General features: G+C 40.4%; 3 protein-coding genes across 8 annotated transcripts in view; 1 reads left to right on the top strand and 2 right to left on the bottom strand.

Moving 5' to 3' along the window:
- Window positions 1-5,167: 5,167 nt before the first annotated feature.
- On the bottom strand, window positions 5,168-7,435 carry ccdc167 (coiled-coil domain containing 167). The gene is made up of 4 exons (XM_063901518.1): window positions 7,281-7,435; window positions 6,579-6,673; window positions 6,380-6,432; window positions 5,168-6,047 (listed from the first exon to the last, which is right to left on the bottom strand). Exons 1-4 carry the CDS (start codon window positions 7,329-7,331, stop codon window positions 5,914-5,916), a joined length of 333 nt encoding a protein of 110 aa, XP_063757588.1. The 5' UTR covers window positions 7,332-7,435; the 3' UTR covers window positions 5,168-5,913.
- Window positions 7,436-7,917: 482 nt separating this feature from the next.
- Window positions 7,918-15,415, top strand: kif25 (kinesin family member 25). Of its 2 annotated transcripts, none has more exons than XM_063902409.1 (15): window positions 7,918-8,125; window positions 8,260-8,325; window positions 9,074-9,196; window positions 9,406-9,547; window positions 10,900-11,003; window positions 11,099-11,184; window positions 11,288-11,327; window positions 11,427-11,494; window positions 11,573-11,647; window positions 11,826-11,972; window positions 12,200-12,376; window positions 12,657-12,811; window positions 12,886-13,134; window positions 13,498-13,653; window positions 14,149-15,415. In XM_063902409.1, exons 1-15 carry the CDS (start codon window positions 8,057-8,059, stop codon window positions 14,298-14,300), a joined length of 1,809 nt encoding a protein of 602 aa, XP_063758479.1. In that variant the 5' UTR covers window positions 7,918-8,056; the 3' UTR covers window positions 14,301-15,415. The 2 variants fall into 2 exon arrangements, with proteins under 2 accessions (XP_063758479.1, XP_063758480.1); XM_063902410.1 differs by having other exon boundaries at window positions 7,977-8,098.
- Window positions 15,416-17,261: 1,846 nt separating this feature from the next.
- wasf1 (WASP family member 1) overlaps window positions 17,262-23,814 on the bottom strand; it is a 51,504-nt gene continuing 44,951 nt past the window's right edge. For 3 of the 5 annotated variants that reach the window (XM_063901466.1, XM_063901468.1, XM_063901467.1), the window contains 5 exons: window positions 23,650-23,706; window positions 22,662-22,825; window positions 20,945-21,124; window positions 19,112-19,665; window positions 17,262-18,951 (listed from right to left, as the gene is read on the bottom strand). In XM_063901466.1, the coding sequence (XP_063757536.1) occupies window positions 18,794-18,951; window positions 19,112-19,665; window positions 20,945-21,124; window positions 22,662-22,825; window positions 23,650-23,706 (1,113 nt within the window). In that variant the 3' untranslated portion in view covers window positions 17,262-18,793. The remainder of the gene's footprint in view (window positions 18,952-19,111; window positions 19,666-20,944; window positions 21,125-22,661; window positions 22,826-23,649; window positions 23,707-23,814) is intronic. The other 2 variants (XM_063901470.1, XM_063901469.1) reach the window with 2 other exon arrangements.

The following is a 23,814-nucleotide window of genomic DNA, read 5'->3' as shown; positions in this document are numbered from 1 at the left end:
ATACTTTCAACTTTTTTTCTTACCTCCACATACGCATGTACATCTCTGGACTTGAATTCATGATTTACATTTCAGTATTGTCAAAAATGCTTGTCTGATATCTGATTCTGAAAGTGAAAAACAAAAGAAAAATACATGAATCTCTTCGGCGCAGCAATGTAGACTTTATTAATTGTTACAGAGGTTAATATTAACAACACTGGAATTCGCTACCACTTTGATAGCACGTCCATTAGATTAACTAGGGCTGGTAGCAGTGTTTGAATTATGTAATGCTTGATCAGTGCAGACCAGAACAGCTCTCCAGGCAGCTACCAAAGTGCATAGTCCAATGATTCTCTCATAAATAACATTAATTACGCCGTGTAGCAAATGCTCTCCATAGGAAGATTACCGTTGCTCAGTAAGACATTAGCTTGGGATGGAAAGGGCTTTGGTGTTATGATCACGTAATCACCCAAAATGTTGATTTATTTCCTCTCCTCTTGGCCTTTTATATTCATTTGAATGTGAAGACACAGGAATGTTCCAGATTCAGATCATGCAAATAAAATCAATTCTGATCTCACTCCTCATTAAGAGCAAAGCGGTGTCGTGGGGAAAACCTTGGATACCCCTACATGGTGACAATGGGGTTTATCATTATTAGCACACACACACACGAGCCAAAAAACCTCACAATATCTTTTGGAAAAGTAGAGACAAGCCCGCCTCAGAAACGCAAAATCAGCTTTGCAATAAAAAGCTATCGTCATTTGCGTTCGTCCCACTGCATGTGGCCTGTTCAAACACCAGTGTGTGGGTTTGTGTGTGTCTGAGAGAGAGAGAGTTTGTGTGCACGTGTTGGCACAGGATTGTACTCTATGGGTGTGCTTTTTAATGGCCTGGAACCTACAAGGATTTGTCATGGGTAATTTAGCAGACTGTGGGTGGGTGTGTAGTGCATGTGCTGCCTGTATGTTGGCTATAGTGTGTGTGTGTGTGTGTGTGTGTGTGTGTGTGTGTGTGTGTGTGTGTGTGTGTGTGTGTGTGTGTGTGTGTGTGTGTGTGTGTGTGTGTGTGTGTGTGTGTGTGTGAGCGCAGCCTTGACCTCACCCAAGGGACATTAATATCCGTTCCTCTGCTCTGTTTGTTTTGTTCAAGGAGCCTAAGAAGTGTTGTGGACAGCAACACACTTTCAGTTTATTTTTACCGTGTCCTCAAACTAATTATTTTTACTTTAGAAGTAACCCAACTCGTGAAGAGGGCAGGGTGCCCTCTCTTAATGGAGACATATTTAAAATGTAATGAGCAGACAAAATAAGAAACACATTACCAGGGAGGAGTGAAATTGTTTCTTTTAATGTTCAGTTCCCTACTGATTTGTTCGTTAAAAAATAGCCTCTCTTAAAAATGTTGTTTCATGTTTATGGTACGTAGGTTAACATCTTATATGAATTGCATGCTAAACGAACTGACAAAATGTACAGTATAACACAAATGCATAACACTTAACACAATATTCAAGCTACTACTGGACTAGAATAGTCCATGTCCTTAAATTATATTATTATAATATTCACTGATATAGCAGCTATAACATTCAAAATATTAGGTGCCATCTCGTTCTACTAAATCAAACTATTCAATTCTCAAACAGTCAGTAATTAATTAAATCCAATTTTTCCAATTATGTAAGACATGGCGTGAACAAGTTTGATTGTCATTGTTAGCAGAGATCTTCAGTCACACTTTCTTTCTTTTAGAGCTCTGTTTTGGACCACCTGGTCAGAAGGCGGCCACGATCTACATCGGAGGGTTTAACTCCAGGTCCTTCTGATCGGCCCTTGCAGAATGCAGGTAAGTATTTTATTGTTTCTCACACTTTAAGGGGTAAAAGTTGGAAGTAATGAAGGTAGTCTCCTGTTGTACAACAAGAGGTTTTTGGGTTTCATTTTGTTCTGTGAAAGTCTCTGTGAATGTCCCTGTGAAAAAGAAAATCACAGTAAGCCTCTCAAAGATATAACACATTCTGGCTTAATTTTTGACAACTTAACTCTTGTTCAGCCTCAATTTCTGCAACCATGTCAAAGTGACCACAAATAATTAAGGATTATTATTATTATTTTGGCATGCGAGAGGCCCTTGCGTATTATTATTTGTTTCAATTCATTGCAACAGCTCAAGCAAGGGGGGAATAAAGGTCTTTAATACCTTCCTGTGTGAAACAGGTCAATTTGACATGGAAGATAATAAGAAATTAGATAAACTGTCTGTTTTGTAAAGCACTCTTGTGCAAAGCTGAAGGTCTGCAGCCAGTTTACTTACTGTGGTACTTCAAGGCTCTACATTACTCACACCTACACTCAGCTTTCCTTATTCAGTACTGCTCCACTTATTCTCACGTTAAATGACCTTCCCACCTCCGCCAGAAAGATAAAGACTACAGTAACCTGACAGCTCATATCTTAGGAAGCACTTCTGTGACAAATGAACTTCCCCCATGACACCCGGCACCCTTCCATCATTCCCCTCTTGACTCTTCTCACAAATTATATTTTCCCTATGACTACAGCGATGATTAATTATGTAGAAATTAAGGAACAGAGGAAATAAATTCAGCCATGACGAAGCCTAAGGACTCAAGTAAATGACTTTCATTATAACCTGAGCAAGATGACTCGATTAGCTACTCTTAATGCTGGCAATTACAATGAAATTAGCTTTGGAGGCATTTACAAGTCCCTTTTTATGTCATCTGGGTCAATGTAAACAAGACAGATATTGCCTGAGCAACACAACAGCAGCGAATTTGAATCTAAAAATATCAGTCAGCTAGGACAAAGTGATGTGTTATTCAAGTATGAGTTGTTATGCTGTATGTAAGACTCAGAGTCTGAAAAAGTTATCCGCTGTGGATCATAGTCCCTGAAAGTAAAATCCAATCACAGAATGTTCTAGAACTGACAAAACACCGTTTCAAAAAAGCAGCTAAGCAATTTAAATATATATTGACAGTCGGAGGTCATAAGTAGATAACCCCTCTGAAGTGATGGAGAAAATTCCATTTCATTTCATTTGATGTGCATTTACTCAAATACGGTACTGAAGTACAAGTCTGGGGTTTCTCTAGCTGAGTACTTTATGCTTCTTTATGCTCCAACTCCACTACATTTCAATGAAATACAAATGTTGTACTTTTTACTCAAATACATTTATCTGACAGCCATAGTTCATGGTAACTCTCCATATTCAAATGTTATACTCATGACACTACTGGTCAAACTATAAGTGTAAACTACTGCTTACATGAATTCCTCTGAAAAAGTTAACGCAATAATATTATGTAATAAAATACCACTGGGAGAAGGAAGTTCTACTGCATAATGTTTACTTTGACTTATAATACTTGTTAGTACATATGGCTAATAATGCTTCTGTAGTGTTTTGAATGCAGGGAATTTGCATTTATTGATACTTTTACCCATGAGAGAGGTCTGTGCCATAATCGCAAATGATTTGTTATAAAAAAAGACCAATAGTTTGGACGATTACACAAATTATTTGCTTGCAAGTTATACGTTTGACTTTTGCAGTGACATTTTTTTTCTAAAATGTCTGTGAACCATAAATTATGCAGAGATTTCTTTGGAGCCACAACACAAAATTATAATTGAAATATGACAAAACATTTAAACATATGATAAAATTGCTGGCAAAAAAGGGCAGCAAGAAAGCTTCTTTACCTGAAAACCTGACTGCTGACCCGAGTGCACACACTGAACTCAAACATCCCACTGCCTCTAAACCAAAATAATTAAAAGTGACATCTGGCATTTTGGTGCTCAGACAGACTTATGACAATATATATATTTTTGAAAGTCATGTTCTTATAACTTGAGGACACACTGTGTCTTCACAACAGGACAGCTGGGGTCACACATCGTTCCACATCGTTCAGTATCTGACTGCTCAGGAGTACACAGCCAAACAGAAATACTGTTAAAATGTTTTATTTAGGGGAAGGAACTGCAATGACCAATTCACAGAAAGGCTACAAAGTTTTGTTTTTTCATTTATCAATTATTTTGTTGTATATGAAAAATATCAGGGCAATGTATATCATCTAAGATTTCAAATCCAGACCATAACAAGAGCACAAAATAGCCCTGTAATTTACCATTTGTGACTTTGATACATTTGAAAGGGTTTTAATGGGCAATAATATTAACAACAACCTAAAAATGTAACATTTAAATCCCACAGAAGTGTTGCATAATGGGCTTGTTTACATTTGTTTAATCTGGGGATGAGAGATTGAGAGTGTGTGGGTGTGCTGTGGACTGTGTTGGTGATAATAGAATGTGTAGGAGGGAGGGCAAACAAACAATATTTGCTGGGCTGTACTGTCATACATTTTACTGGTTTCTCACCCAAAACTATCCATTACATCCAAAGCAGAGAATTCTCAGATTATTTTTGAATTAGAGTGTCTTTATATCTATCTATCTTAACCTTAAATTATTCAACGTGAAACTTGGGTCACAACGGAAAAATGTTCTGGTTCAGAATATTTAGAAAAGGCATGTCACCGCAACCTTATAATACATTTTAAGTACACTTTGTTATTTGAAAAAATATTCCTATCACAACTGGACAGTATACTTATGTTTCACAGTCTAGGAGAAGGGTTTAATGACATCGGCATCAAGATAATCATGTCAACCTAACTCTATTTCAATCCTGAATATAGTTAATGGAGTCTTTAAGTACAATTTCATATAATGCAAATCATTTTCAAGTAATAATTATTTATACTAGAATTAGAGAGAAGGCTTTCAGATGTTCTAGTTTTGTCCTCAGACAGCCCCTCAGCACTATTAACACCATGTCTGTGTCACTGGGTGAGGAATAACGCCTCCTCTTCGTCGGGTGTCAAACAATACACTTTGTGATCAGAACACATCTCCCCCTCTGAGCGGTGATGTCCTTCAATCTTCTTTTATACTATAAGCTCTTCTAGCTTGATGAAAGAAAAGACACATTTCACTTAAAAACGATCCAACTTTGACAATGGACCTCTTTTAAAGCTACAACATATGAGATCAAGTCTAAATGCATAACAGATTTTATGAAAAAAAGTTTGTTTTTCCACTGCCTAATGAACCGAGATAATACAAACACACACTACGATAAACGGCGTTTAATTTATAAATGAAAAAACACATAATACCAAATAACATATAAACAAATCAACTATAAGGACCAAACCCAGTTGTCATACACCAAGCCTTCATAAATGTATTTTTAAAAAGATATTTGCAAACGTGCTTGGCATTATAAGTGAGAGGTGCATGGCCAGCATGAGTATTAAAACAAAAAAAGACATTCTTCAGGTTTTATCCACTGTTACGAGAAAACATGCTGTATCAAATATTTCTATCATTAACTGCACACGTCACATGCACCCTCCATTATCACACGTGTGTTAATATGTGACTGAGAAGAAAAAAACTTAATTGGCACAATTTTGTGAAGTATTTCTTTGACATATTGTATAAAAACTATTCAACTTTGGTGTTTATATTTGTGGCACAAGACATTAACTTTATATTTCATGAGTTACTTATGTGACAAAATGTTGTACATAGATTAAAAATGACAACTGTACAAACTGAGGAAAATACAAAACTTATCGCTTACTTCACCACTTAAATGATCTCATACATGTGATGCGTTAGTCATACAAGCTGTAGTGGGTGCTTACTGCTTAGGATGAATAAAGTATGACGACCAGAAAAGTTTAAGACAATGATGCCACCTAGAGGCAGAACGGAGGCGTTTCCTCAACACAGCAAGTGTGTACACAATCATGACCTCGTATATCTCCTCATCACAGCACTGTCCCAAGGTTTTTAGAAGCAGAAGGTCCCTTTATGACACCATAGTATCAGAGTCCTCTTCATTGTTGAAAAAGACATAGTAGAAGAAAGCACTGATGACCAGCAGAGCGACTGACAGCAGCATGTTCCTCCGATTCTCTCCTCTTAGCGTCTCCAGCTCCTTGTCTGGAAATAAAAACTGATGTGAATACACTGTTTGGCAGCCATACATTTTCACCAAAACTGAGACATCATGAAGCTGCAAGTACTGCAATTTATATGAATGCTCTAAAATAACAGCTTACTGAGTAAATCAGAACAAAGACGACTAAAAAATATCTTTTTATATGCTGTTTTATCTCAGATGTCTATGTTTTTATGTATTTTAGGAATGAGACTCTATGGTTCAATTGTCCAAAAGACGACTAATTCACATAGTACAAAGTTGTGTTTTGTCCACAATCATTTGTAGTTATTACATGTGATTGCACATGTTGTGTTTAGGAATGTTTCCTTACCTAACTTCAGCACCCTCTCATTAATGATGGTCATTTCATCTTCCAGGTCCTGCCTATGGAGCAGTGAGAGAGAGAAACAGCACCATAAGCAGGTTTTCACTTTCTGGACAAGCTTTATAGGGAAAAAAGGTATCAATTCAATTTGGGTTTCATCTCTGAAATTATATTTCACCAACTCTATGTCCATCATCCTCCTCACCTGTCCTTGTCAGAGAGCTTTTCCTTTCTGCTCCTGAACTCAGCCCTATCCAGGTTGTCTTTGCAACGCAACCGCCGCTGCTCCAAACGATCAATCTAGGATATTTACAGATGAGATAACAAGGTAGGTTTAGTTTGGATTGGTTGGATAGAAAAACATTAACCATGAACCGAGGCGTAAGAAGTACCCAGATCTTTAAGTAAAAGTAAAAAGTGCCAGAGTGTAGAATACTCTGTTACAAATACAATTCCTGCAATGAAAATGTTACTCAAGTAAAAAAGTATTAGCATCAAAATATTATAGTACCAATAGTAAACTCATTTTGCAGATTGGCCAATTTCAGAGTTATATACATAATGTTTTGATTATAATTATTGATGCACTAAGGTGTTTATTATAGTCTTATTTATGTTTCACATCAATGATCGACATCTGCAAAATAACTAGGCTAAAAGTAATTATTAAATGCAGTGGAGTAAAAGTATATGATTTACTTCAGAGTAGCATACAACTGAAACACAGGTACTTGAGTAAATGTACTATCTTACTTCACACCGCTGACCATGAAGGCTACAAAACAATGCACAGACGAAATGAATCAAATGTGTGCATGTTAGATGTTAAGATGCAGGAGCAAGCACAAGCTAGTGTGCTAACCCCCTCCAGCAAGCTAAGGAGAAAAGGCGTCTTTCACAGTCTTACCTCAGTGGCTACACTGGTTTTCTCACGTCTCTTATCTTTCAATTTAGTCATTTTCAGGCAGAATCTGGTTTCTTCAGAGAGCCTGGCTGTTAACCTGACTGTACGGAAGTGTTTTCTTCTTCTTCATTTTGACAGATCACTCGTCCTTGAAGGCGGTGCTGCCCCCTATCTGTGTAGCACTGCCATAACGGTTAGGTTCATTAATACCACCTGTGCGGGAGTCGCGACCTAAACCAAACTAAGCTAGTTGACGCTATGACACATTATAAAATCCCAGAAAAACAAAAACAGTGGTGTTTTTCATCAACAGCAGCCCAATTGACTTAGTAAAACTATAGTGACAATTATGGACGTTATTTCGATCTGAGAAGATACATAAATAGCATACAATATGACGTTATGGACTATACCTGAATAAATTAGATTAGTTTAAACTTTATTGTCACTGCACAATAGCACTCGGACAGCGAAATGCAGTTCAACCAGAAGTGCAAAACGAGCAGAATGTAATGTAATATATATGTAATGTAATATATTCACATATGTAATATAAACATCTGGCATAAACTGGAGTACGCTATTTGTATAAATGGCCATCGGAACTGCGACCGGAAACTGTCTTCTGTCTCCGCTACGCAGCAGCAAGGTGTGTGTGCTAGTTGAGAGAGTGGTTAATCGGATTAAAGGACCTGAGAGGACACGGTTTGATCAGCTGAGAAAGAAAAGGAACGACGCCATGCATTCCCTTCTCTCCTAGCTCCATTTGATTTAGGAAAATGCCTCTCTTTATAAACCGGGACCAAATATTTGCACATCAGGTACACCTGCTGGAGCACAAACTGAGGGTAAATCACTACTAGAGTGTCATGTCAAATGTGGGATTTATTTATCTGAGATTGACTTGAGGTTTATTCATTGATCTTTTTTTTTTTTTAAGCACAAAACCCAGATTGTGTGTAATATGTCTTTTGTGTTTTAGAGTAAAGAGGAGCGAATACTGGAACTGGAGACAGAAAATGCTATTCTCCATTTAAGACTTGCCGAGGTAAGAAGATTCCTGCCATCATTAGGCTTAGACCTTTAGGCCTAAGGGAATCCCTGATCACTGTTACACTATATTCTATTATAGCATGACTGAAATGATCTCACTGACATTGAGGTCGGGTGTCTCTTTGTATTGTACAGTATGTGTCTGGTTTATTTTGAAAATATGGACACAAAATCCTACAAGTAGACCCTTTACTGCAGGTGCTCAGTTAATAATTCAACACATACTAGTTGTAAACAGGCAACTAACGTAACTTAAAGTAGCCTACCATGTTTAGTTGGGCTTTATAGACCTTAGAAAATAGTTATAAAATACTTAAAAGTGACAAATACTAATGTAATTGGATCTTTGTTAACAAGCTCCCTGAGAAGAGTAGCTATGTTTTCCAGCATTTAACATTTTCTCTTCCAATTCTGTTTATGTATTAAGCTTTGTATTCGCTGATAATTCAAAACAGAATGCAATCCTTTATCACCAGAGCTTTTACTGTGTGGGTTTTGGAAATAAAACATGGTTCCCTACTTCCCCCCAACATTTTGCATGCTGTATGGCACATTGGAGCAACACATCTATTAGGGTAAATGTGTTGCTTAATATGCTATTAACAACAGTTGACCAACAAGCTTCTCAAAGACTTTTGTATTGTTTTCAAATTCAGTTAAATTTGATTACATGATCAACATGCTTGATCGAGTGGGAATGGTACAGTGGTGCAGGATATGTATGTTGATGTCATATATGTTAGTGTTTAGGGAAACTCCGTCGAGACCATGAAGAGGAGATCAAGGCCATAGAGCATCATCGGCAGCAGAGGAATGCTCAGAAGATAACCCGGTCAGCCCTCGCCAAACTCCTCTCTGAGGTCCAGGTACAGATGCACCAAATGTCATGTATTTGTGCACATGGTAGGTTGTGAATAGTGTTTGTATCTGTTCTTTTGAAATGTTTCACTAAATATCCTCCAAAGGCAAGAAAGGAAAATAGTTTAGGAACTTAGAAAGACACACAAACAGCAGAAACACACACATCCACATAGCTCTACAAAATTCATGTCTCCTCTCTGTGTGTTGGTTGCAGGCCGTAAAGCAGGACCTGAGTGAACTTTTCGCAGTGTATTTGAGTTTTTCCACTGAGCTGGAAGAGCAGAGCAAGCAGCTGCTGGAAAAAGTAGAGCAGGCCAGCTGTTCTCTAAAGGGTGACCGTGGAGACAATGTTCAGGGTAAGTGTCTCATGTGTAGCACAATCATTTACCCCCCATTTTCCTTAGGAAAGGATGTTTTGGGTTCTAGGTGTACTGTTCAGCACCATTTTGGTTGTTTTTATGATGGAGCCTGAGTGTTTTGAGATGGGGTGAGCGAACAGCTTTAGGAGGAGCAGCATCTAAAGGCACTTGCACTCTGACAGTAACAATGGGGGCAAATTTAAGGGGGCAATGTGATCCCATGTTCCAAATAAATATTGGCGGCATTTCAGCTCTGCTAATTGGTTGATACAATTTATATTGATAGGCATCAGCTATATTGAGAAAACAAACCTCTAAAGACATCAGGCCAAAATATGGACATTTGGCGCCCACATGCTCTCCTCCTGGAAGTGTGTAGTGTTGTAGCACGTATACCATGTGATCATTTTCTTGTTTCTGCCACTTGGATTTATACCAAAAAGCTAGTATAGCTGAAGGGAATTCGTGTATAAGGTTTCAAACAGTCAGAAGTTAATTTACCATTCGCTGAATATTTTATTAGGGTAACATTTTATGCCTTTCTTCTGGTCTCACATTTTCTACCTTCAACTTTTTATTAATGTTTTTTGTTTTGCCAACTCATTCCTTCTCTCTGTGTTTCTCTCTACTCCGAAGTGGTTTACAGGTTCTGTCCTGGCTGTTTCTTGATCAGGCTGTTTGCTGATAATCCTCTCACACTGCCCCTCCCCTCTTCTCTCTCGCCCTGACCTTCGAGGTTATCCAGGGTTCACTATCTTGCTTTAATTCAGTCACACAAGTCAGCTACTCTCTCTACTGATTTGTGACAACTGATGTTTCTGAGCACATGCTGTACAAAATGCTGCACACTTCCCCCACTTACCTGCTCTTAATAGTACTCTTCTTTCTATTAGTATCAAACTATGTGGAGATTTCTCTTGCATGACATTTATGTTGCAATTTATTTGCTGGTTTGCTAATTTATATTAGCCAAATGTTAGCCTTTTTTTTCAATAAGTACAATACTATTTTTACATTAAATGAAAAGCACTTTTATTGCTGTTTTGGGGATTTATTTTAGAATAATTTGCATTTGAAATAACCTTTTAAAGAGAAAAATAATAAAATATAAACAACTAAGGCTATCCTTGAATATCTCCGCCCGTCCTGAGTGAATGAAGTTATTTGTTGCCGGGTTAACAGTACTCTCTTGTGAGCTCCAAGATTATAGACCTGGCCTGAGTTCAAAGATTTAAACCAGACAACAGATGGTGTCTTCCCTTTTCTTATTTATTTATTGTATCAAAATAAATACAATAATAAGTTTGAACCTCTTTTCTCTAAATGATCTCTCTGCTCTCCATTCCCAGACCTGCAAGCTGTAGTCGCTACTCTAGAGCGCTCTCTGGAGGAGGAGCGGGAGAGGTGCAGGGCGGAGAGACAGAGGAGGAAAGAACTCCATAACACACTAGTGGTGAGGACAGATGCCTATTGTCTAAAGATAATGGGTTTTACTCTAGGTTCAGCATCAGACTTTTTAACTTTGTTGTTATTCCTACATGTGTACAGGAGCTGAGAGGCAACATCAGGGTTCACTGCAGGGTGCGACCAGTTTTACCCTTTGACCACGTCCCGTCTTCCACCTCTGGATCATGGTGGGGCACAACTGGATCCAACATGACAACATGAAATACTGTATGATCATTAACAGTTTTTTTGCACTTGATAAACAAAACAAATCTGCTTTTTTTCTGTTAGGCCTGCATTATCAGAAGAAGTGGTGTCTACAGTCAGTGATGTGAGTTTTACAATCGCTTGCAATTTATAATATTTTACTGCTGCTAGCAGCCTCATCATCTTCACCATTTTTGTGTATTTCCCCATTTGTTGTTTTTAGGACACAGTGATGGTGAATTGCATAAAAACAGGAATGCCAGTGCATAACAAGATGTTTGAGTTTGAGAGGTAAAAACAGAACCCCTCATGATGCAATTATTCTAGGTCCTTTCAAAAGTATCAATGACTACTCTGTGTTTCTTTCAGAGTGCATGGACCAGAGGAATCCCAGGATGCAGTGTTTGAGGAAGTCAAGCCGCTCCTCACATCTCTGCTGGACGGGTGAGTATGGCAGCATAAAAAAAAAAAGACTATCTCTGTCACATGTCCTTCAAAGCTATTCATTCAGCTATATTAACCACCCTGCGGAAATGTAGAACAAACAATAACAAATCTGACATACGGCATAATGGGACTGCTTGTCTTCAGCGTGACTTAAATGTCATCTCCTGCCCTGCAGCTACAATGTGTGTATCATGGCATACGGGCAGACAGGCAGTGGGAAGACTCACACCATGATGGGCTCCCAGCTTCTGGAGGAGCACTCAGGGACGCAGCAGGAGGCGCAGCAGGGGATCATCCCCAAGGCTGCTGCTGAGCTCTTTCGGTGAGGAAGAGAAAAGCGTTCTCTATTCATTTGTTTTTTTGATATTTACGGTCTATAATGACCGAACTCCGCGAGACGTTGAATCCAAAGTAGATGTGGTTACTTTACTGTATAGCGATAAAGTCAATAATTCATATTGAGTGCCAAAGTAGAATATAATTGGGTCGAACTTTGTGTTTCTCTTTATATACATGTGGTTTTGTTGCCATTCCTGTTTGTGCATGCAGGATGATCTCTGAGAAGCCTGAAGATAGCCACACAGTTGAGGTATCAGTGATGGAGGTACACAACAACGAGGTGCTGGACCTTCTGGCCAAAGATGCACAGGGCAACCCAGTGGAACAGCGCTGCGACGTCATCACCACCTCCAACGGTGCCAGCCAGGTCATTGTCCTCACATACGAGTGAGTACAGCCTGCAGCTGAGGACAAACAATGATTTTGTTGGTCCAGAATATCAGATTGAGTTTCTATTTATTAGTATTATATATCTTTATTGAACAGTGACCATGCATACATTACATTAATCTCAAAAAGAGAAGAGGCTACAGGCTGCCCCGGGTCCATTTTGACCACTGAGTTATATTGTTCCCCTACACATACTCACTTCATCTATGTTCAATATTGATTTTCAAAGCTTTTAGGAATATCACTTAATGGTGGATGTGTTTCATATGTTTTACAGGCCCGTACGAGAGGCCTCTGAGGTGATGCAGATCATCAGCAGGGTTTTAAAGCTCCGGGCTCACTGTCCCACCCTCGTCCACCCCGACTCATCTCGATCTCACCTCATTGTCACCCTCACCATTTCCTCAAAAAGCCCCAACGCACTGGCCCTGGGTGAGACTCAATCGCACACAAGCATTAATGACTTCTTTTGGCCACACACTCATACACTGTGCCTTTTCATACAGCCCGCAGGCTCCAGAGTGCCAAAAAGGACATGCAGCTGGCCGCTCAGAAGGAATGGTGGAGCCCGCGCTGTCGCCGTGCCAACCTCGCCACACGCAAATCTTCTGAGGATCATCTCTTTGCGAGCACGGCCTCCTCTCCCAGCCGCTCCCCTTCACATTCCCCATGTCCCTCCCCCAGGCCCAGCGTCTCTCAGGCTCTCTTCAAAACCAAGCTGCAGCTGGTGGACCTGGCAGGGAGCGAGAGTGTCGGTGAGAGTGGGGCTCAATGCTGAAGGGTGTGAATTTAATTACTGTCGTGGGAAATATTGTCTAATGCATCAGGTCACATTTTAACTGGAAAACATACCTTTTTAATGTGAATAATGGAAAAGCAGTCATTAAGCATGTCTTATTAAGATGCTGTGGATAATGGGCTGCTTGGAGCAGATTTCCACCTGTTTACATACAGCTTGATTCACAGTACAAACACAGCTGAGGATTTAAGTCTTGGTAATTAACCTTTATTTACACAGGAAAAAGGTCACTGAACCAAGTAGAACTGATTCTTGTTCACTATGCATATCAATTAGCTTCCAGGTAGACAGTATAAAAACGTGTGTGTGTGTGTATCAGGTATGTCTGGAGTTTCGGGCGCCGCTCTGTGGGAGGTGTCCTGTATAAACCGCAGTCTCTCTGCTCTGTCCGACGTCCTGGGAGCTCTGGCCGAGCAGAGGCCACACGTCCCCTACAGGAACAGCAAACTCACCCATCTGCTACAGGACGCCATAGGTGAGGCGCACACACACTTACACACCAACACTCTCTTTCTCTATCACCTATGATTCATATCTTCTGTGTTTGCTTCCCCCGGGAAAGAGTCGGCGACACCAAAAAGCCTTCACCTAGCTGAGAGATTCCACATACCAGTGCTGTATCTCAGAACTGTAACATACACAAACCACAAACACTGAATCATCCAAAGTATTACGCCAAGTTATCTCTGTATAATATATTTGTCCTGGCCCTAAAGCATTTTATCTTATTGTTATAATAGTTAGTGTTGGGGTTTTTGAAATAGTTTTTTATGATTGTTTTTATTTTGTTGTTTATGTATCTTCTTTAACTGTGTTTATGTATGCACCATATACACTAAAAATCCCAATATGTGTAAAAATACTTGGCAATAAACCTGTTTCTGAATTTAACTCAAACGTATGTAATGTTTTTGGTGTTGTTTCTCATGTCAGTCTTGAATCCCCTTTCGTTCTCCATCTTCTCCACCAGGCGGCGATGCCAAGCTGCTGGTGATGCTGTGCGTCTCTCCCACGCAGCGCTATGTCACAGAGTCTCTGCAGTCCCTGGGCTTCGGGACACGGGCCCGTCAGGTCCAGAAGGAGCTGCCGCGAAGGAAGACTAACACTCTCAAAGTTAAGTGACGAGAACGACAGAGGGATTTTATCCTTTGCGATACGACAGCGACCTAAGTCCTGAATCAGTCATGCCAACAGAACAGGTTTGAAGGTATAAGATCAATACCTGCAAATGTGTTATTTTATTTTTGGTGGAGTTTGTGAGCAATTTTTGATCTTAGTAGATATTTTAATAGACTAAATGTCTTTTGTAGGGCTTTTTGAAGGACTTGTATAATGTGAGAATTTTGAACCCTGGAAAATAAAAGGGTGCTTAGTAGTTAGGAATGAAGTCATTCAACGTTTGGGTAATGATAATTCAATTTAGTATAAACTCACGTTATTTCAACTTAATTGATTCTATTTCTCATATCATTAGACTGTAGATCAGGGGTGTCCAAACATTATTCACTGAGGGCCACAGTGACAGAAAAATATACAAAGGGCTGGACCAGTGCTAGAGGTGAGGTATTTTGCCTTATAAGTTGAGTAATAGGTTTGCAAAATCAATCAAATGTAGGTCAATTATTCTTGTAATATGCTTAGAGGAGAAAAAACAGCTTTCCAATAACAAGGTTTAATTTATTTTGTTGCAGCTCATTCCTTAAAACAGAAGCCTCAGGTTAGGAGGGAGGGAAAGGGCCAAATAGGAAGGGTATATTTTCAGCTTGTTCTGCAAATAAGTTATTGGGCTTTTCTTTTTTTAATCAAATAAGATTTGTTAGAAAATGTTTTCAACTTTAACAGTGTTTATTAACATGAATACTGTGAAATATATTTAATAAGTACAATATAAGACAAGGACAAGTTTCAGGTGTAGGCTATATTCCATTATACTTTAGGAATTAGCTGAGGGTCAATTAAAAATAGACCACAGGGCCGCAGTTTGGACACCCCTTTGGTAGATCATGTTGATAGTCGTCAGTCCTGTATGTAAGAAAAGGCTTCCTGACTGAAGTAGTCTTCCTGACTGAAGTAGTCTTCCATGAATTCTGCAGTGTTTTCTGCTCATGCCTTCTCTTTGTTAGTGTTCTGTGTGCAGTTATGTTTATTCACATGTTGATGTGTTCTGTATCTGTAATCATCCTCTGTTTTTGAAGACTTGAACAATTGTTTGATAGAATAGTCTCCGTAGAAAGTAGTGTCAGCATTTCAAAATAATTAAACAGCTGCTGTGCAGATATGTGTATTTTGTGTATCAGTCTGTTCTAGCAAACAATGTACAGAGAAAGTAAAATAAGGGCATTAAACAGTTAGTGCAGTCTTAGCATAAAAACAGTTCATATAAAGTGTATTGCTCACTAAAGGCTTTCTATACAAACTACTTCCACTGCGGGGGATTGTTCCAATAAACTGTCTGCTGCTTTGTAGATTACAGCAAAGAGGAACATATAATCACTTTAGAGCAGGACAGTATTATTTTGAGCTTTTGTCTTAGAGTCAAATACTGCAGGCCGGTGGAATATTCTGCAGAAGTGTAATACTACAAAGAGTTGTACAATTGATTGCCCAATGTGGCAAAACCGGGGGTGAGTACAAAGTACACCAGCTGATGGTTATTTACAAAAGCTATGTAAGGTCTGTTGACTATATGTTGGAAGAAAACAAATCAGGTAATTTCCTCCAAGGTGAAACAGTGGGACAGCTTCCAAGCATGAAAAAAGAAGACACTGTATCTGGTATATTCACCTCGTTTGCATCAGCCCCCATACACACACACATACACACACACAAACAACTCTGGAAAGCGTCTTCATACCAGCATGCTGCCAACTGCCATGACAGCACTGCACAATGTATTGAAGTTAAAATTCACCCGGTCACAAAGCTGACATGAATTTGAGGCGCGGATGTCGTGTGCCACCCTGACACAAAAGCTCGAATGCCCAAAGCGTCTTTGAAACTGCGGGCTTGGAGGATAAAGAGTGACGGTGACAAGATAATAAACATGAAAACTCCAGGAACATCATATTTCTCTTTCTTCACAGCACTCTATAAAAAGGGGGAGAGGTGAGAAGATGTGGAGAGTGAAGAGAGGTAGATGAGTGTGTGTGAGAATGAGACGAGAGAAAAATGGGAACAGAGGGAGCTGAGAGAGAAGTGTGTTGGCACATAATGGTGAGCTTTTAATTATAACCCTCATTCTTTATCTACACCTGACAAACACAATCCGAGGTGATTTATTTCAGGACGGTTCTCCTCCAAAAGTCATTTGGGATAAACTCCCGGCACTATTCCTTCTAACATGGATAAGTGAGTTAGCTTTATTTGAGTGTAAGGGATTTCTCAGTATCATAGCTGGCTTAAAATGACCCAGAGCTGTTATCGTACGTGGATCATGGCCAAGACATTTTAAGGCTAAACTACTTATTCGGAAAAAATGACCCTCTTAATTCTCATAAGCTAACTTTGAGTGCCTGGCAGTCTTTTTTTTATAAAGCTGAATCATCTTTTGGTGTTAATTATATGACAGCAAATAAATCATCCTCTGATTTTATGTTCATTATAACTGATCCAGAATTATTGACACGGCAGATGCCACATTACAAAAAGACATCATTTATTATTATGGGTCTGCCTTTATTAACTAACAACAATCAGGAATATTAAGTTGAACATGTATATTTTGCTCATAGTACCCCAAAACTAAATTAGGAGTGGTAATTTTTCTTAGCTGGACAGCTTTTTGATTATTACACATCACAGATTTTGACTATCTTAATGTACTTATTTAGTACTCATAATATTAATAATAATAAATTGTATTTGTAAAGCACCTTTCATAGCTTAAAGCAATTCCACAGTAGGGCATAAAACGCATACTTAAACACTTTTTTAATAAAACACTTTTCATATAATTATATCAACATGATTTTGCTAATGGCCATAATGAAAGGAGTAATTCATGCCTCATCGGTCTTGGTGTCTTGGTGATGTTTCACTTTTGTTAGCTGTGGAGACAAACACAACAACAACAAACCCAGAACATTTAGGGCTAAAACATAACATTAGAGTTTTATTAATTCAAGCAAACTGTTACAGTCAACAGTTACATAAGTTACACGGTATACAGTTTTGATCTAATCTTTTTCTTTTTTCAACCAGGGTTTCTGTCTCCCCCGTCACCCCCCCTCCCAACCCCCCAAACATAGAAACAGCAAATCCATACAAGCGCAGGCAAGTAAGTAGTAACAGCACAATACATTCATCAACTCAACGATACGTTTTGTACGAACAATAAGGCAAGTAGAAGAAAGAACGAACAAACGACGAACAGAAAAGGATGGCAGACATTTTCTTTGAAATGAGCCAAAAACAAGGCATAATGTATCCTTCTCTTTCATGCCTGAAAGGGCAGTCTCGTATAACGTGTATTGTTGTGTTTGTTGCTGCAGAACCAAAGGAGGTAAGGCTTCTTGATATTGGGCAGGTACCTAGTAACAGGGGATCTGAGGGAAGAGCTGCCTTCAGTGCTGTTGAGTGGGTTGTACCTGGTGTGTTGGTCAGACTCTCAGTTTCATGGGTTCCTTTTTCACACTTTTTTTCTCTGCACACTGAAAATGTATCAGGAACAGTAAACAGGCAGGAAATCTGATGTACATCTACAGCATCTAATCACTTCCAGTGTCCATTTCTATGGCAAAGAACGTGAAAAAAGATGGGAGCTCGATATGCTGAAAACGGATGGCTCAGTGTTTCTCTTAGACATTGCCCAGTGTCCACATGAGCATACGTTGCTCCGTAGAACCTGGACAGACAAAAAGCTCAATCTCTTGGCATACATTTCCCTGGGGTAAAAGTTGGATGTAAGTGAATGGATATGCACAAGCTTCCCCTTCTTAATTTTCACCAATATAGCAAACATCACAAGACATACCAACACAATCTTTAGCTTGTTCTAAGTGGTGGAGTCAGTCCTGATGACAAGAAAACAGAGTTCATGTAGTGGTCAGTATCAGCAACTACTGTCCCGTTACAACGGCAAATGTTTCAGCAGAAAAATGTAAATAAAAGAAGATAAACTAAACCAGCATTCGTTCAATGCCATGTTCTGCCACCGGGTGGCAAAATGCTGCTGGATATGCAACATGCCTTCATTTTTTCCATTTCTATTTTCTTGTTTTTTTTTTTACATCGACGTACAGATAATAAACAAAACAAGTTGTTCTTCAAAAAGTTATTTTCATGTATAACAATAGTAAACATGGGGGACTTCATCACAAGAAATCCAATAGAACCAATGTCGTGTGGTAGTGCAGAAAAGAATAAATGCAAAAACTTCTCCTGGGACACTAGAGAGACAGATGAGGGCGACATGGAGAATCTCCTCCAAAGACAAACCACAAGACAGAGATTTGAGAAAAATGAAGCACGACAGAGGAAGAGTGGGCAACAACAATGTTTTGCTTCTTTCCAGAGTAGAGGGGACTGTGATGGCGAGGTGTGGAGTGCACCTGAACACATTTATCCTCTGCCTCCAACTCTGCTCTCCCCCCCCCCCTTTCATTTCTTGATCGCCATCACTCCATCCAGTCTCCTTCATCAAACTCGGACTCGTCCTCAGAGTCTGAGTACTCCACAGCGATGCGGCGTGACAGGATGGTGGCCACGTCGTTGCCAACGCGCTCGTGCTTAGCCTCTTGCTCGCGCTGCTCTTCGACTTTCCGCAGCTGTATGCCTGGAAGAAGCAGCCGAGATTATGATGACATAATAGCATGTCTGACCAGCAGATTGGAGAATAACCAATAACATTTTTGTCACATTTATCAACTGGCAAAAGATAAAAGAAAAAGAAGAATTTAAATTTAAAATCAAGAACAAACTTCTTAACTACCCACCTTTCCTGATAGCTTCCAACAGGACACTGCGTGCGTCGCTGATGGGGGGCAGGTTGGCTGGTTGGTGCCTCTTGCTGCCTTGGATCGGCGGAGAAGCCATGGCTCCTGCTGAGGGGAAGGCCGGCACAGGTGGGGGGCCTGAAAGACAGGGCGAGGAGCTCCGTGCTCCCTGGAGGGGCAGAGGGGGAGGCGGCGGAGGAGGAGGCAGGATGCTGCCGTCCGACTGGGTCCCAGAGCCCGAGGGCATACCCCTTTCCAGGACCTGCTGGAGACGGGCCGGGGAGCAGTGGAGGGGCGGCGCCACGGGCGGAGGGGCCGGGTGCAGCACACCCGGGGCGATCTGGAGAGGAGCCGGCGCAGGCGGGATGGCCGGAGGATGCTGCTGGACTGGAAGAGGAGGAATGGGAGGAGGAGGAGTGCCCCGTAGGCCTGAGGAGGGTAACGGGGGAGGCGGAGGGGGAAGTGGGGGAGGCGGTGGAGGAGGAGTGTTGGAGTTGAAGCCTGCTGTCCGTGCTGGAGACTGGGGTCTGCTGTCGGAAAAACCTGAACTGGAACTGAAAGGAAAAAGAGAGAGAAGGAAAGAAAGGAAGGTCATGACGAGGACGAGTGCTCAACAGTGAGGGTGAGAAAAACTGTCTAAATCAAGTGAGAGAGAGACGAGGCAGGGACACCTTAATACATTCATATAAAATGTAGACTGGACGCCAAATAACCGTGAGGGCAGCCTATAATATAAATATGCTTTTAAGCTATTTAAATAATAGGATGTAGCTACCAATTTGCCTATAGATTTGCATACTTTAAATATCATGTCTACAAAGACTCACACTCATTTTTATCTTAGTTTTTTTAAATGCAGTGTAGTATTTTGATTTGTGTGATGACGGCCCCGCATACCAGCCCTAAAACCATTAAGAAAATAGAAGCATGCAAAAGAAAATCTCCCTGCTCGTCTGAATCCTATATCTGTGAAGATTAGCAGACCTGACTGCAGCTCGCACATTAAAGTCAGAATGTTATGAGTATAGGATATAACTGCTGTGTGGGATGATCAGGCTTCTACAGGACATTGCAACACAAACATCGACATGTTCACAATCAATTTTCTTCCTACGGAGAAAATTGCAGCAGACAAAAAAGCACAGCGAGGGTGAAGGGGGGGGGGGAATAATGTGTTGAGTATTTCCTGTAAGTGCTACATTAAACGTGGGGAAGGGGTGAAACGTTCAACCTAGAAGTTGATGATAGTAACTTATTAAAGGAAGTAACCACAAGACACCAGAATCAGAAGGTCACACAAGAAGTAAATCAGATCTAGATTGGGAAGAGTAAAGGATGAAGATAGCTGCACATCCTTAATCATTCCGTCTGATCTCTCCGTTCCTTCCAACGGGGACATATGCAGCAAAAGTGCGCAGCAGAAAAACAACCTGTAATACGCTCAGTGGCCTTAACACTTTATTGATCCTGCCCTTCTCTGAGATTTTTCCTTTTTTCCTTCAGCTTTGGTCCACACACCCTCCAACTATCCGTTTTTTTGGTCAGAGTGAAAAATCCTCATCCTCTCAGGCAGAATCAATAGGAAAGTAATGCAATGCCACTCACCAACTCACCATGAAGAGGGGAAAAAACCTAAAGCGACTCTGGCACACAGTGAATTACCTTTTCACTTGACGCACCAGATGAGTAGTATTCCCTTCTCAGATAAGTTAAAAATCAGAGCTACAATTTCCTGGCAAGCAAATATGGGTGAGCCCCAATCACTGTTTTGCAATGTCTACGCATTTCCGAAGGGGTCGTAAATCTGAGGTTATGTGTGGTCTACTATCCCACCTGATCACAGAGGGTGGCTTGATCTCTCCCAGTGGGTGCATGAGGGGTGGAGGCGGCGGAGGGTCGTGGGGTCGCGAATACATTCTGTCCCCGGTACGGTTCAGCAGCTCGTTCATCTGGCTGTAGGGCAGCGCCGCCAGTGAGAAGGGCCCGTCCATATCTTCCATGTACATGGGAGCCCTGAGCAGAGAGATGCGTTGTCCTTAACTCACAAACTTTGAATTTACCTCGCTGATTTTTGCTTTCCAGCCTCTATTGTCAATTGTTAAACGTAGTCATGCTACATAAGAATTGACCCAGTTCTGCCTTCCTTTATGGCCCATTGAGAAACTAATAAACTGTTAATAACTTGTTCTCACTTTAGTATTTATGTTACTCCCTCATCACCCCACATATCTATATTTTGGTATGCGAGAACTTTTTTTAAGTGACCCCTGGCCCCTAACTTCCAGCAAAGTCTTCCTTTGAGCCCTTTTTACTGAATACTTCAGGAAGTGGTGAGCACTTCCATCAAAGGATGACCATTTTGACTCTATGACTAGAGTCTCATAACCTTTCTGGACTCATTGTAATGCAGTTTGGAGGCATGAAGACATAAAACAGCCATTTCACAACAAAACAAAACAAAAACATGCAAACAAATGAATTAAATGAATATTATTTTCTGTGTTCCTATCCTGTAATCATCTTAAAGGAAGAGGATGATTCACCCCCAGTTTGGGAAATATCATAAGCGATGTGATGTCAATGTAAACGGTACAACAGTCTGCCTACCCTGAATCAAAAAATGTGTAAAAAACAAAGTTTATAAATCGATGTTTTCCTGATACCCTGCATTTATGAAGCAGAGTGGAATTATTTAGGAAACATGTTCGGGCTTTTAATACATTTTTTTTAGTATTAATGAGAAAAAGTTTTCACCCTTTCATCGCTTGTATAAATAAGATCAGAGATGCAGTGATGATTTCCTCAGTGAGTCTGTAGACCCATCTGATGTAGAAGCATCAGTGGAGGCTGTATTACACTCTGCTTTTGCTCAGGTTAAGCCTCAAGATCCCTCTTTCCGCTTTGAATTAAGTAACTTATAGAAACAACAGTTTATCGGCTCTTTCTGCATCTTGCACCAGTTTTATATTTTATTTATGAGCAATAAAGCGGCGTTTCATCAGCAGACTGTCCATTTCATCACACGGTGGATACTTTGTTAATGACCTCAAAGAGTGTGCATTCACAACCATCTATATGTGCTGACACTGCACTTGAATACTTGGGGGGGGGGGGCTGTCAGCTATTCATGGCACTCTAAAATCAAAGAAAAGCAGCACTTTGCAAAAATGTTTTTCTTATTAGTCACATTGACTGGCAGGGAAATGATTGAATATGAGTGGCGCTGGAGCTTTGAGGAACAATAAACGCAATCACGATCTTAATTGTGGCCGTTGCAGCTGAAGTGTAAATTGCCACAACTCAAGCTCTCTGTGGAGTAGGCACAATTTATTTTTGTAGATTACATCATGCTGACAAATAAGTGTACCAATCAGGACTTTTGAAGCCCATAGATGATTTCCATCAGAAGTAATACATGCTGTATTTGCATGGTCACAGCGAAGTATGCGTATGTTAAGCTGACTAACAATAATAAATGATAACTAAATGTTTGTCTTTGAGAATGTTGGTCCTACAACCAATGGAGGTGCATGATGCCACCTTCACATACCTGTTGTCGTGGTAACCTGCAGATCCGTTAGCCTCTCTGTGTTTGTCCTCAGGTATGTCTTGGGCGAGCTCGGCGCCCAGTGCCAGTTTCTGCCACTCCTTCTTACGGTCGTGAGGCGCCCGCGGGATCTTCTCTTGCTCGTGGGGACGGTCTAATGTCTTCATCTTCAGCGGTAAGGACGGTGATGGAAGTGGTGTGGAGGGAAACGGTTGGAGGGAAGAGACAAATCAGGAGATGTGGGAGAGAGAGGAGGAATTCGTAAAGAATGGTTTGTGGATGGAGAAAAAGAAAAGGTGAGGAGAGAGGGTGAGAGAGAAAACATAAAATTAGCTGCTGTTAAATGCATTTTATTTAACATCCTATGAAACAAACTGTGGCGGCCTGTCTCAACCTATCACAACAGGCACAGGTGGCAGGTTTAAATAAGTAAAAAGAGAAAGCTGAGTAAAAGAAGCATGTTGTTACTGTTCAGACACACACAATCAAATCCACACTTTAAATTGAAATTGTTGGAGATGTTTTCTGATGCTACATGCTGCTACACCTTCTTTATTTCACTGAACATGTGCCACATAAATATCTATCAACCCCATCTTTGTAAATGTTTACATAGCAGCTACTGTCAAAACGTGTGTTTTTTTTCAAACTAAGTGATAAAGAACTCACAGACATTTTATCCAAATACCGTCGTACTAGCTTGGGAACAGGGAGTGCTCATTGGCTGCCGTGGGCCAACTCAAAGTATCCACATTTACTGCAGAAATTGACTGAGAAAGTCATTTTAATGGAAATTTCGTAAAGTTTTTTTACGTATTTAATCTGGTCCATCATTAAACAGCACTTCCTGCCACCTAGACATAGCACGGCTGACTGTCAACACACACACACACACACAACCATACACACATATCTGTACAGAAACGTAGCAGAGCTGCTGTGGCAGAAATCACACAATTGTTTTAAGATAAATTGCTGTATTTTCACATACCTGCCCTGGAAGGTCTAAGTACCTATAGACCTGATCATACATGCGGGGGTCCTGCAACTATAAGAACAAAAACAAAAACCACAAGAGAAGCACCGGGTGTGAGGGGAGGTGGGTCAAAAAAATCAACACGGCGGCACAGGATTGAGCATAACACCGCTGCGCAAC

This window comes from Eleginops maclovinus, chromosome 15, assembly GCF_036324505.1.
Source record: "Eleginops maclovinus isolate JMC-PN-2008 ecotype Puerto Natales chromosome 15, JC_Emac_rtc_rv5, whole genome shotgun sequence".
NCBI classification, from domain to species: Eukaryota; Metazoa; Chordata; class Actinopteri; order Perciformes; family Eleginopidae; genus Eleginops; species Eleginops maclovinus.
This window is presented reverse-complemented; position numbering and strand designations above follow the sequence as displayed.